The following is a 14,051-nucleotide window of genomic DNA, read 5'->3' on the forward strand; positions in this document are numbered from 1 at the left end:
GGATTTGCACCCTTAGCAAACTCTGCGCGTGCTGGGGACGAGGCTGGTGGTCCAGTTTTACCAGGTCTTCCAAGAGCAAAGTGCTCAGGAGAGATGAGCACGGTGGAAACGGGGAAGGCAGGATCCTGCAGGATGCCTCCAATAAGCCTCGTGCAGGATGCCTTTCCCGCAGGGTGGCGGTGAGGGAGGTTCTTGACAGGGAGCAGGAACTGGGTTACTGCCTTTTATTTTTGCAATCTGTGCCTTGAACCTTTCCCACTGCTTTCGTTCCCAGATGCTCCCTTGACTTGATCCCCTCCTGTTTTGCCTCTGTGCGTTTTTTTTGCCAGTCATTAAAAAGGCCCTCCTTTTTCTTAGGAAAGACCGGCCGTTGCATTGACCCTGTTTCTGTAAAACAGAACCAGTTGCAAAATGTTCTCTGTGCTTTAATGTTCAGTCCCTCTCTCTCTGTCTCTCCTTCTGCCCTCCCAGCCTTCTCTTCTAGTTCCTCATTTGGGGTTTCAGCCGCTGGAAAGGTCTCGTAAGCAGAAACTCCCCGGCTACCAAGAGATGTGAACAGAAGGCTGGGCTCAACCTCCATCACGCCAGGCCGACCCGAGAGGAGGAACGGACAGGTCAGGGCGCTGGTTTTTTTTTCCCCTCCGAGACCATTCATCCCTTTCGAGTGCGCTGCTGCTCGGGTGGTGAAGGAAGTCCAGAGTGGGCCGTTGAAGGTGGTAGTGAGAGAACCAGGGTCCTTTGTTTGCTTTTGGAAATGTGTGGAAGGGAACAGGAAATGAGCAGGGCTGTGCAAAGGCTCTCTTGACCCGGGCGGCTCTGGGCAAACGGACCAAAGAACTGGAGTTCTTATTTAAAAAAATATTCCTCCGCTACAGATGGTCGGTGAGCCGTCTCTGCTTGTGCTTCCTTTAAAATTCCTCGACCAAATCGCTCGAAGCGAAATGTCTGAGTTTGCCGACCGCTCGGGCTTTTGATGGCCTTTGTAGGAGCTCCGCTCTTTGGCTCGTGGGGGCCCGGATCCCACCTGCGCCATCTCTTGAGATCTTTGGCCCCATTGCAGATTAGAAATGGGACGTTTTGGCTCGTGGAGGTTGGGCTCCTCCAGAATTATCCCTTTGGGAGACATTGTTAGTTTGATCCCCTCTATGCGCCAGCTTGCTACTAATTAGATTTTTCCCCTCCCTTTCAGAAATGATATCTGCTTTGTTTGAGTGTCAGGGATGCATTGGTACTTTCTGATCTGTGCCATGTGCGGTAAGCAGTGTGGGCTAACAGATTTGCTGGAGAGCGCCCTGGACTCCCATGATTCATCGGGTCTTTTCCAGCTGTGCAGTTCAAAGGTGGTTGTTGTTATTAATCTATGTAAAACTGATGGGGAGGCTTACCTCTGTTTATAGGGCATATGTTTATCTTGGGGGGGGGGGTCGTCTGTGTGTCTCTATCCCTCGCCCCACAGAAAAAAAAATATTTTAGCCAGCCAGACTTCTCTCGGCAGTGGCTCCTTGCCACTTACAAAAGGCAGAGGAGCGTGGCCAGAGGACGAAAGTTGGCCGGTGTCCGTGGTCAGGAGGGTGAGCCAAAGGCACTGTGCTTGATCTCTTCAGGTTCAGAGAAGGAGAGGGTTTGTTAGCGGAAGGAAAAGGACTCTGGCTGGTGGGTTTGTGTGTGTTTGTACAGAAAATGCAAGGTGGTGCATCTTATGAACTGCAGCAGGAGGAACTGGGGTAGTCCTTTCATTGGGGGGGGGGATGTATTCACGAGACTGTGTTTACTCCTCCCCTGAATGCTGACATGCTCGGCTGGGCCAGTTCCTCCATTTGTAATGCAGAGGAAATCATGGCTTCCTTGCCTCCTGCTCGCACCTTCTTCTGTTGTTGAACAAGATGATGTCTGTTTTGCATGGGCTCCGGTGGTGGACAAGATGATCTGGGCTGACGCTCTCGCTTTTTAATCTAGGTTAGGGCACGTCGGTGTGTATGTGTGTGTGTCCTGGCACGGAAGTTCTGTCCACGGCTCTTGAAGAGCATTTCCAGAGGAGGGTGGCCTTTTTCCCATTGCGCTTTCGCCAGCCAGCGCAACGTCTGAAACTACCGCCCTTGTGTGGCTGCCGTGTACCTTTGGCTCTTGATTGTAAACTCACACGGACAGGGTGTCCGGGAAAAGGCCTCTCGCTTCTGTGAGGCGTAGGTATCGGTGGCCCTGGCCCTCCAGTGGTTCCAGAAAAGATGCCCCTCCTGGAAGGAGGGGTTCCTGAATTTTTGGAGCATGAAATGTCAAGTCTGGGCAAAGGGCTGGAGAGAGAGGGAGGAGAGGGGGCGGCTCACGGCTGTCTCTGTAAAATGTCCATTCCCGTTTTTAAGGAGAAATGTCAAGCGTCGTACAGATGGGTATGAATGACCGGTTCGGCTGTTCGTGCCAGTCTGTTTATTGGCCAAAAACCTGGTTCGGTGCTTCTCAGCCCCGTCTCCTCAATGGGGGTGAGAAGCACCGAACCAGGTTTTCGGCCGATAAACGAACCAGCACGAACTGCCGAACCAGCCGTTTGCGCCCATCTCTAGTCAGGAGGCTTGAAAGATCAACCGATGTACAATGGCCATGAATTGGCCAGCTTTTCAGGGTTCTTCACGGCTCCTTCTGGTGCAATAAACTGATGCAGCGTGCCTCCTGGTCCACCTCTCGGCAGGGATAGGCAAAGATAACAGGCTCTTTGTTGGTTCAGGAGAACTAATTAAAACCACACTTGCAGGTGGGTGATTGTCCTTATTTTGGACCTTGTGACCCAAGAGCAGATCCTTCAAAAGTTTAAACACTTTGGCAGAAGAAACACATCACTTTGTTATTTCTGCCTCCTTTCCCCCCCTCCCCACAAGTACTGTATAAGTGCAGGCACTGAGCCGCACGGAGTGCCCAGTACAGACGTGTGGGAGACACATCTAAAGAAAATATTTAGAGAGAAAAACAGGGTAAGAGAAGGAAAAATGTGTGGTCATCGGAAAGGGTGTTCAGGGGATTTTAATGTTATCGTTGGAGTTTAAAAACGCTCAGTTTTCCAAACTCTGCCTCCTATGCCATACCTTGTGCGGGTTGTTCAGCTGTGTGAGTTTAGTTGCATATTCTGCGAAAGAGCTTCAATTCATGCTGGCTGATCAGGACAGTAAAGATGCAGAGAGGTGGAGGTAATTGCTTACGGAAATGTGCAGGGCAGCTGAGGAGGCCTGAATTTCCCAAGGACGTGTGAAAACCACACACGGCCAGCCCCCTCCCCGAAGACTTTTCTCAGTGGTCACCTAGGTTCCCCTTCGTGTGGAGCATGCGGTTGGCGTTTTGTCCGCATGCGCATTTCTGTGTAAAGGAACCGGCTTGTACCAAGAAGCCGCGGCTATTTTTAGGCTTGCTTCTGTTTTTAAATAGGAGCATGACTGGTTGGCAGGAATTGTGCGGGGAGAAACTACCGGTTGAATTTCTGCACCACCGGCCGAAAGCAAAAACATGAGACTCCTGGCAGGAGAACCGAGCGGGAAACCCGACAGTGACTCATTTTATGTGGGCTGGTTCAGGTGTTGGCTCCCCACCAACCTCTGGCGGCCCAGAGTAGGGAAAATGTCTCGGCCCAGGGCTCAGCCCCGAGCCCCATTCATGGAGGGATGTGGAGAACTGGGGCGGGGGCACATCATGTTCCCTTGCTTTGTGGATGATCTGGGTGAGTTGGACAATCGTAGGGTCAACTGGTTGCACCACAAAGACCTGAGGTTCAGGCGTGTGTACATGCAAGAAGTGTGTGTGTGTGTGTGTGTGTGTGTGTGTGTGTGTGTGTGTGTGTGTGTGTCCTTTTTCTGTGTTGGCTTGCCATCCCAGACCATAATCTGTACAAGTAGCCCCCCCCCCCCCCCAATTTCCAATGACTTGCTTTGTACCCGCTTTCTGGTTTTACCACCACTCCAGTAGGACCTTATGCAGTAAACCCCTCATATCTACGGGATCAGTATCCGTGGATTCACTTATCCACAGCCTGAAAATATTAAAAAAGGCTAGAAATATATATTTCTAAAGATGAAGTTACCAGAACCGGCCCCTAGAGGGAGACAGAGACCATGCTATGTAGAGAGCTTGCCATTAAAAATAGCACAGCGCTGTGCCACTGCCGCCACTGCCATGGAGTCAAGGGCTCTCTGCGTTCCCATTCATCTAGGGTTAAGTTGCAGGAAGAGAGGGCGGGTTCAGCGCTGAGCATCGCTTGTTTTAAAAGAGCATGGCCCTGTATTTGCGCAGGTCTGGAGCGGAAGGGAACCGTCCTCCCTCTTTTTCCCTCCTTGGCTGATGAGTTCCTGATGGGTTGGCCATCTTTGTGCCTTGTTCTGGGGAGGAAGTTCATCTCTCCCGGGGCTTCCTTTTGCAGCCTTCCTGTTTCAGCTCCAGCTGTGGAAGGGGGGGGGTTGTCAGCTGATTGTCGAGGAATCCTTGCCAATCTGTGTAAATCCTGCTCTCTTGAAGGACAGGGATTGACGACTGAGGGTGGAAAAAGGGGCTGCAAATCCCTGTCCCAGAAAAGCACTTAATTGCATTAGAATTCCAATTATGTTACTATAAAAACCTCCTCTGGTTTGGTGTCAGGTCTTATCCTTCGATGTTTTCGATAAACTGAGGTCCCCTTTTTGCCCTCCTTTTCAGGGGAGTGTTACGTGGCTACCCACCACGTATTCATGGCCCATTTCTTAAATGCACGAGAGAGAGAGAGAGAGAGAGAGAGAGAGAGAGAGAGAGCTGGCATGGGAAGAAGAAGCTGAGGAAGTCAATAAAGCAGCTGGTGACGGGACTGTCCTCTATTATCTCCCGTTCCTGCACATTAAAGATATGTGTGTGCATATGAGTGCATGTGCCCATACATTGAGATTTGATTCTTCTTCTGGAATCCAGGACAAAAAGCCAAGAAGGGAGCCTTCAAGATGGTGGGGAGGGTGGGGGGCATGAATGGCCCCCTACCTGCCCCCATGGAGACCACGGGAGGAGGGGGGAACCTCCTCTGAGCTTGGGGGGGGAGCTGTGTGCGGCCAGGAGACGGATCTGGGGGCTTCCAAACAGAGCTTGGAAGAGTTTCGCTTTTGGACCACAACGACCCGCTGGACGCTTTGGGGGAATTGGGGTCCAGAAAGGCAGCTCTCGCTGCGCGATGCCTCCGAGGAGGCTGTGGCCCCATCTCACCTGCCCCCCTCCCCATGCTGGGTTGCTCTGCCTCCGTTCAGGGGTGCTGCTACCCTGCTGACCCTCCCCTGAATTTCTGTGCCCCCCCCCTCTCTACGTGCTCTCTCTTTGTTTTCGTTTTCAGCCGCTCCGGTTCTTGGGAGTTTTCTTAAGTCTTGTACTGTTTCAAAAGGCCATTCAAGTGGGTTGCCTAATCCCCCGGAGGAATGCCTTTCGCAAAGATTTGGCGAATTTGTGGCTGGGCGGAGAGAGACGGGCAGGGGGGGGGCAGAGCAGGAAGGCTGGGGTGGGACCTTTCTGGGCTTTCTTGCTTGCTCCGATCACCACTGTGCCATGGGGTCGGTCTTTTTCTCAGGGTGACCTGGAGGGCAGGAGGGCAGGGGATCCTTTGGCAGCCGTAAGGGCCACGTGGCCTGGCTGAAAGGATCAGCCGACTCTGCGTTTCTTTTCCCACTGCCTGGCTCATTTTGGGGGGACGGAATTCCCTTTTCTGCAGAGTTCTCTACGTGGTCAAATCAATTGCAACGTACAATCCCCCTTTCTACAGTTTCCCAAATAGAGAATACAGAGAAGTGCGCTGATTGACGGCTCCCTTCCCCTGGGGTCACACACAGCTGGCCCAAGGCCACCCAGGCTGGCTCTTCTCCCTGGGAGACCCAGTGCGGGGGGGGGGGATCGAACTCCCAACCTGAGATACCTAAACCACTGAGCTATCCAGATGGCTCTATAATAACTATGTGCTGTCAAATCAATCTCGGACTTTATGGTGACCCTTTCCAGGGTTTTTACAGGCAACAAATACTCAGAGGTGGTTTCCTTCTTCTGGGGGAGCCTGGGGACCACCCTGCAGCTGGCCCAAGGCCTCCCAGGCTGGCCCAGCGGGAAACGGAAGGCACAGCAGGGAATTGTACTCCCAACCTCTGGCTCTGCAGTCAGAGACCTAAACCACGGAGCTATTAGGGTGCAGGGAAATGGGCTGACGTGGCATCGAAACGAAGCCTGCAGGCCTCTTGGGTATTATTTGTTGCAACAGAAAGGGGAGTCATGGCTGGCTCTCTGCCAAAGAGGCTTGCTGTTTTCTCCCCATAAGTATGGACTGCCCCCCTTTCTACGGCTTCCCTCCCCACCTTTTCTAGTTTCCATAATGCTTTGCTATCGGGAGCAAGCGGTTCAGTGCCTTGCTGTTCATTCACCGAGCGGTGAATTGTAGGATTTAAGGTGCCCCTGGACCCTCTCCTTGGTTGGCACAGGAATAACGTTTACAGGTTGCAAAAAAACATGGCATTCTAGTGTGTGTGTGCGTGTGTGTGTATGCACATGCGTGTGTGTGTATGCGCATGTGTGTGTGTGCGTGCGTGCGTGCGCGCAGGATGGCTTGGGATGAGCAAAAGATAGTTTTTAGCACTGATGTTCCAGGCAGGTTTGCCACCAGAGAAGTTTTAAGGATAGCTGCTTTTGCATGTCTCATATACTCCTGCTAATGGTTAAAAACATTCCTGGCGTTAAGCAAAGCGGTATCTAGTAGGGCTAAGTCAGCCCCCCTCCCCTTGTCCATCACCCATTGACAGCTTCACTGGCTGGAGCTGTTGAGCTCAGTCTGGAGGGCCTGGACGGCAAAGTCTGAGTGGGTGGTGAGCAACCGTGGTGTGACCACCGTGGGGCAAGTCGGAGTTATCTTTGCTCCGGGGACGTGCGTGGCAGATGGATCCAGGGGCCAGAAGCTCACTTTTGCAATGCACAAGCTGGTGCAACCCATGAGATCAGGGAAGTCACAAGGCTGGCAGAAAGTTGCCAAGGCAGCAAAAGAGAAAGAAGGCAGGCTCTGGACGAGGTGATTCATTCCCAGAGAGAGAGAGAGAGAGAGAGAGAGAGAGAGAGATGGGGGGGAAGGGAGCTGGTGGTGGGTGAGGACAAGAGAAGCTGCACGGGGAACTTAGGGTAATTTGAGCCCGGGGTGGTGCAGGGAGCCGACAACGCCAGGGGTGATGCGCCCTTCTCCTGAGCTGCCGAGTGTGACTGTGAGCCATCAATTAAAGCGTGGGGGGCACCGTGACACATGAGGTCAGCATGGACAGAGTTTTGTGGTGTGGGAATCAGCTGGCCAGCAGGAAGTGAAAAACGTGACTACATTTTCACCACATCCGTGTTTGCCGTTTGCCCACATTCTCCACATGCGCGTGAAAACATAGGGAGAGTGAAGTGAGGCATTTTAAAAAGCCCTGGCCTCATTTTACAGCTCGTAGAAATCAATTTCACCCGAATGAGAAAATCTAAGTCGATTTAAACGAGGCTTAAATGCAAGGCGAGGGGGGGTGCTTGTGTGTCTGAGCATAGCCGGGTGGGGGTAATTCCAGAAGTTGCAGACCAAAGAAGCTGTTTTTCCAAGTTCTGCAAAGCGTGACTACTAAGATAGGGACCTGCCGTCTTCCATATCAGCCTCTTCCGCCTTATTGCCTACACTAGCATCCTCCAGATGTTTTGGATGCCGACCAACATCCTCCCCAGACCGCACGGCCACTCTAGGGTAGCCATGGGAGATGAGCTTTGTAGGCAGAGACGGCCTGGTTTCTCACCTGGCTGTGAGAACCACGAACTGGGGGTGCCGAAGATGGAAGCCGTGGGGGGGGGGGCTTGGGGGCTTCTGATCAAAAGACGCCAAGGTCCTTTTGTGAGAGCGAAGGGAGCCGGGCAGAATGAGGTGGGCTGTGCTGGGTTTGTCTCCATGGATTGAAGCCTTCCTGCACGCTTCTGGAAGCCTGTCTCTCAGGTCTGGAGGGCCTGGTTGCCGAAAGTGCACTTTGCGCATGCTCAAAATAACTGTTCTCGCCGACAAGAGACCCTCGTTGCAAGAGCAGCTCCTGCCCGGAGCTCAGGCCGTCTTCCAGAGGAATAAAGGATGCGGCGACCCTGGAGCAGGCAGACGTTCCTCTGGCTCCTCTCAGCCAACTTCTGAGAAAAAGCGCTCTTCTCCACCGCCTGGGAAAATACTCACGGCCCTGCTTTGTTTTTCAGGCAGAACTGGGCGGTTTGAGGCGTGTCCTGGAGCCACAGGGAATGAATGCGCGGCTCGTTTCAGGAAGCTTAATTTAGCCGAGCGAGCGGAGGCTATTTTTACCCGGCCTTCTCCAAAAAAGCCGGAGGAGAGATTCTGCTGGGGTCAGAACAGGTAGGTCTTCCTTTGAGTTTTGAAACTCCTGGGGGCATGGCACGCACCCGTGACTGAATCCTCCTTAAGTTTCCTGGCTCTCTCCCTCTCCCCCCCCACTCTTGCATGGACCCATTGTTGAGTGCCAGTGGAAACTGGAGCTCTCCCTCACCTGCCTGAATAAGAAGACCGAACAGGGAGAAGACCTGATGCCCTCCTGGGTTTGCTCCTCTTTCTTTCCACGGATAGTCGGATGCACCAGCAGGAAGCCCCAGGAGGAGCTGAAGGTCTCCCCCATAGTGGCCTCCAGCAGCGGGACTTTAGAGGGCATCCTGCTTCTCGTTTGTGCCTTGGACTACGACTCCCAGAATCCCCGGGCTGTGTTGGCTGGGACATTCCGGGGGCTTTGTAGGTTGGGTTTCCCCCTTCTGTCCTTTCCTTGCCACTTGGGTCCCTCTTGAACGTTTTGCCCCTCGTTGGGATGTTTTTTTGGTTTGACATGGTTTTCATTGGGTTAGATAGAGGTTCTTAAGAACTGCTTGTGGGTTGTTGGTTTTTTTTTAAAAGTCTTGCACTCTTTTAGGTTTTATTCTGCCACAATTTAAAATGTGTTTTTACATGACTTGCTTTGTTTCAAGTTTTGTCCTCTGACCTGTCCAGATGGGCTCCACATAGAGGCCACATCGATAAATTTTAAAAAAAATGTAGGTGAATAAATGAATAAATAGAGACAGGCCTGATCCTTGAACCCTGCTCCCATTTTAATTGTTTGCTCCTTTCCTGCAATAAAAAAAGTAAGAACTTGAGGCTTCTGGGTGGTTTTTAGGTCCAAAGTTCAAAATGGAAATTACAGTATTCTAACTGGGGATTCCTGGGTATTGACCGTATGACAAACTTTTGCATACTTGGTTTGTAGAATCGTAGAATCATGAAGTTGGAAGGGGCCTCTAAGGCCATCCAGTCCAACCCCCTGCTCAAGGCAGGAATACAAATCAAAGGAGATCTGCCAGGTGGTCGTCTAAAATTTCTCTTGAAGGCCTCCAGGGCTGGAGCGCTTACTGCCTCCTGAGGTCAAGGGTTCTGCTGTCATGTTGAGCTTCAGGCCGTTTTTTGCACTCTCCTCTTTCACCCTCATTACAAGGTTCTTTAATTCTTCCTCACTTTCTGCCACCAGAGTGGTATCATCTGCATATCGGAGGTTGTTGAGATTTCTTCCAGCAATCTTAATTCCAGCTTGGGATTCCGCCAGTCCAGCCTTCCGCATGATGTATTCTGCATATAAGTTGAATAAGCAGGGGGACAATATACAGCCTTGTCATACTCCCTTCCCAATTCCTGTCAGTTGCAAGGGTGAACCTTGTTAAGACAGCTTCGTGCTTCTCCTGAAAAAACCTGGAGGTTGCCTTTTTGGCTTTGTGAAACAAACACCAGGCATGTTTTTGCAAGCTGAGCTGGCACCTCTTTACTCAGAATCAAGCTACTCTTGGGCCTGGCTTATTGACAAGCCCGAAATGGTCCTGCTGAACCCGCTCAACAACATTATAGAGAGGCTATGGCTGTGTGGGTCGTAGGGCACCTGAGGTGATCGGCGGGCACGGAGGTGGCGGTGGCCATTTTTGGCCTCAAAAGCAGAAGCTTCATTTGCACCAAATGGAATGCCCTGATTTATAGGTACGGCTGCAAGCTCAGGAGTGATGTTTAAAAATAATTTAAATGGAATTGAAAGGCGCATCTCACTTGAGTGGGGGGACCAGATGGCCAGGTAACCTGTGAGCCTTCTGTAACCTCAGCTTTTGCTGCAGGTTGGAGGGGCTTGGGGATTGGAAAGGAAGGAAGGAAGGAAGGAAGGGAGTTTAATTCTTCCCACCTGCTTTAAGCACCCAGCTTGTAACGAGTGAGCGTTGTAGTTTCCTGGGGCTGTGTGTGAGAGGCTGTGGCCGCGACCCCAGGAGGCCAGCGCCGCTGAGCCCCCTGCAAGGCAAATAAGCTTCACAGGAAACGGAAAGCCCCTGACGAGTGTGCCTGTGTTTTTCTCCACAGTTGTGCCTGTCGTTTCGGGTCCGTCCAGCGGCCGGGCGCAAGCAGGATGAGCGGATGCTGAGTGGCCCCCTTCCTGCCCAGGCTCCCTCGCGGCGATGGCGGATGGGGACACCCTCTCGATGGCCGAGTGGCTCCGAGCCCTCCACCTGGAGCAGTACGCCGAGACCTTTGAGCGGAGCGAGCTGCGGCGGGTGTCCGATTGCCGGCACCTGACCGACCAGGCGCTGACCCACCTGGGGGTCCTGCTCCCCGGGCACCGCAAGCGCATCCTCTCGGGGCTGCTCAAGGCCTTTTCCGAGGACCTGCCCACGGCGGAGGGCCCTGAACTGCCTCCGAGGAGACCCATCCCCAAAAAGCGCAACATCTTTCGCACGGGCACCAATCCCCATCCTTCTCCTCCTCCTCCTCCTCTGATGGAGCGAGAGGCGGGTAACGGCTGGGTCATGCCAACGGGCAAGAAGTCGCCCACTGGCCGAGGGTCAGAGACCGTCCCGGGCCTCCCCCTGGCGCCGCCCCCTATTCCTCCGAGGACCAGCTGCCATCCTCCGGTGAAGTTTTCCCCGCATCCCCTCCCTGAGCTTTCTCCCGCATCTTCTCTGGAATCGGATTCCCTGCTGGATTTTACGTCTCCCTTGGTGACCCCTCCGCTGCCCGGAAACAGGCTCGATCCAGACTTGCCGGTTCCCGAAGACACGAGGAAGCCCCCCTTGCCCGCCAAACGCCACCAGCTGGAGAGCAAGCCCCCCTCCCTGACGCCGCCCCCCGTACCCAGCCGCCCTCCCATGTTGCCCCCGCGGCCTGGACACCAGAAGGCTGCCAGCATCAGGTAAGCAAAGAGGGGTTGTTGTTATGTGCCATCAAGTTGTCTCTGACTCATGGCGAGCCTACGAATGTGCCTTCTCCAAAATGTCCGGTCCTCCGCAGCCTGGCTCAATTCCTGCAAACCTGAGCCTGTGGCTTCCTTTAGGGAGTCGGTCCATCTTGTGTTATTGGGTCCTCCTCTTTTCCTGCTGCCTCCCACCATTCACAGAATTGCTGTCTTTTCCAGAGAATCCTGCTTTCTCAGGATGGGCCCAAAGGAAGACCGACTCAGTCTTAACCTTTTTGGGTTACCCCGATCTGAACTTAGAAACATTTATTTTAAGGACTGCAACTCCTACAGTTCCCCTCCACCTGGGGCCTTTGGGGAGGTGGCGGTCCAACATAATTTTTTAAAAAAAGCTTCCCCAAACTCTTGAGTTGAGTATGGCTTCCTTTGAAACATGAGGATGACCGTGATTCTCGGGGCAGCTTGAAAGATTGGCCGATACGTGAGATGGCCTAGGCTAGGAGAGTCTGGTGATCCGTTTTGAAGATGCTTCAGGGAATCAGTGGGTTTTTTTCCTTCTTGTCATCTCCGGTCACCACGCCGGCCTCCGTGAAATCTGGAAGAAGGCCTCCCTGGGTTCTTAGGGTGCGCGTTGGCAAGATTTACGTGTTCAAATCTGGAGATAAACGACAGAAACACCTTTGTGCCGACCTTACTGACATTTCGGCGCCAGGTTAAAACCTTCCTGTTCCGGAAGCTTTTTTTAATCAAAGTTTTTAAATTGAAGGTTTTAATTTTAACGAATAGGTCATGGATCTAGATTGTTTTTGTAGATTGTTCCTGTTTTTATTTCTGCTTTTGTAGAGTATAGATGTAACTGTATTGGTTTTTAGTGTGTCTGTTTTTAACTGAACTGTTTTAGTGGATGTTGGCAGCCGCCTGGAGACTCTTGCAGAGGGCGGGTAGCATGCAAGTCGAATAAATAAAATAAATGGTAAGGGGCAGATCTGCATCAGACCCACTTGAAGCTCGCGTGCCAATGTGTCCTTCTCTGGAGAGAGTGGATCTTGTCTTTGTTGCCTATAGGCTGGACTACTGCAAGGCACTGAACGTGGGGCCGCCCTTGGAGACAGCTAGGAAGCTTCAGCTAGTGAAGAAGGGCCAGCAGAACAGACGTTGCCCTTCTTCTGTGTCAACTCCGCAGGCTGCCCCGTTGTTTCTGGGCTCAGGTCAAAGGGCTGCTTTTGGCTTTTAGAGCCCAAAAATGTTTGGGAAGGCTGCATTGCAGGATGGAACGGGTTGCTTCTGAGTGCCTCTGCCTTCACTTAAACTGCAGGAGGAGCCCTGCTTGCTAGCCTGCTATTAAGCAATGATTAGATTGATTGCCTTCCACACAGGGACTCGTCAGTGCTGGCTCCTCATTTGCAGAGATCGAGGAAGGCCCCATAATTCCCAGAATCCACCAACCAGCACGACCCCAGGGGTTCCCAGAGATGGGCTACCTGGACCATCCGTTTCCTGAGATTTGCTCGTTTGTGGGCTTCCATTCCCTAGAATATATCTTTCCCTAGTAACTTTTTCAAGGCAGCCTTTTTTTTAAAGGCTTACAAAAATATTTTACAACTGCCTTGGGCGGAGGAAGGCTTCAGGTTTCCCTGTTTCTTTGTTTGCCTGTTTGGTTTGAAATACAGTATGTTCTTGACCTGAACGAGGATTTTAAGGCGTTCACTGGGTTGATGGAAGAGAAGGTAGGGCTTTGATGTAATTTTGTGTTAATTTATTTCCCCTCTTTGTTCTGTAAGATTTTTGTTCAAGGAAGTAGAATTTGAAAAGTTGCCTAGAAGTTCAAGCAAACAATGAACCAGTTCCTTAAAAAAGAGAGAGTGGGGGGAGGGTAAAAATAAGGTGAATTAAAATGGTTTCGCTTTCTGAGAAAGCAACTGTACTGAAAAGGTGCGAAGATTTTGTAAATGGTCGCCTTCCTGCAGCTGGAAGTACGACAGAGGTTTTGCGATTTCTGGTGTGACGCGGGTGCCCTCTAGTTTTGAAATCACTCCGCTGCATCTGTCTACCCAGGCATTGGTTGGGAGATGGAGATGGGAGATTAGGCACAACCCACTGCAAAGAGAGAGCCCGCTGTGTTAATCTAGGTGGGTGAACCAAGGTGCAAATGCTTTGCAGGCACCCTGTAATTTTTCCCTCTGAGGTTCTGGAGGGCTTGGAGGCAGAACGAACCGCACTCTCCCGAAATCTGCGGACTTTGGGCACATCCTGCGAATACAGGATTATCTGGAAAAGACAGTCATGCGGGGAAAAGTGGGAGGTAGCAGGAAAAGAGGAAGAAGACTAGATGTGAGATGGACTGGCTGCCTAAAGGAAGCCACAGGCTGGAGTTCAGGAGAGTTGAGCAGAGCTTTCTGTGAGTGGCTTAGGTCTCTTGCTATGGAGCCAGAGGTTGGGAGTTCAAATCCTCCCACTGGGCCTCTCTGGCAGGGGTTAGACTGGATGACCCGTAGGGTCCCTTCCAGTTCTACAGTTCTAAGATTATATTATACTATATTATATTGTATTATATTATATCCTGAGACATTTTATAGGCCGCTCATTCCTAGGGTTGTCTTAAGTGGGAAGCAACATGATGGCATGTAAAAACCAAGCAAAGCTGGGACTATGGTTGTTGGGGATTCTGGGCATTGTAGTCCAGTAAGAAACTTTTTAAAGCTGCGGAAATCTGACCTTCAGCAAAGCCTAGCTTCCTATTTTATAGGCATAAAATTCTTTTTATGTTCATGTCATGGTGTCCGAACCAATTGATTCTGTAACACAACCTGTTGTCATAGCTAACGTTTTTCCAGCTGG

The 14,051-nt window shown here is 51.7% G+C and overlaps 1 protein-coding gene across 1 annotated transcript in view; it reads left to right on the plus strand.

The window, feature by feature from the left end:
- The window catches only part of ARAP1 (ArfGAP with RhoGAP domain, ankyrin repeat and PH domain 1), a 115,504-nt gene that overhangs the window by 13,788 nt on the left and 87,665 nt on the right, over window positions 1-14,051 (plus strand). The window contains 3 exon segments of the mRNA XM_078390560.1: window positions 472-614; window positions 8,212-8,365; window positions 10,385-11,210. Coding sequence (XP_078246686.1) covers window positions 10,480-11,210 — 731 coding nt within the window. The 5' untranslated portion in view covers window positions 472-614; window positions 8,212-8,365; window positions 10,385-10,479.

Source organism: Pogona vitticeps, chromosome 3 (assembly GCF_051106095.1).
Source record: "Pogona vitticeps strain Pit_001003342236 chromosome 3, PviZW2.1, whole genome shotgun sequence".
NCBI classification, from domain to species: domain Eukaryota; kingdom Metazoa; phylum Chordata; class Lepidosauria; order Squamata; family Agamidae; genus Pogona; species Pogona vitticeps.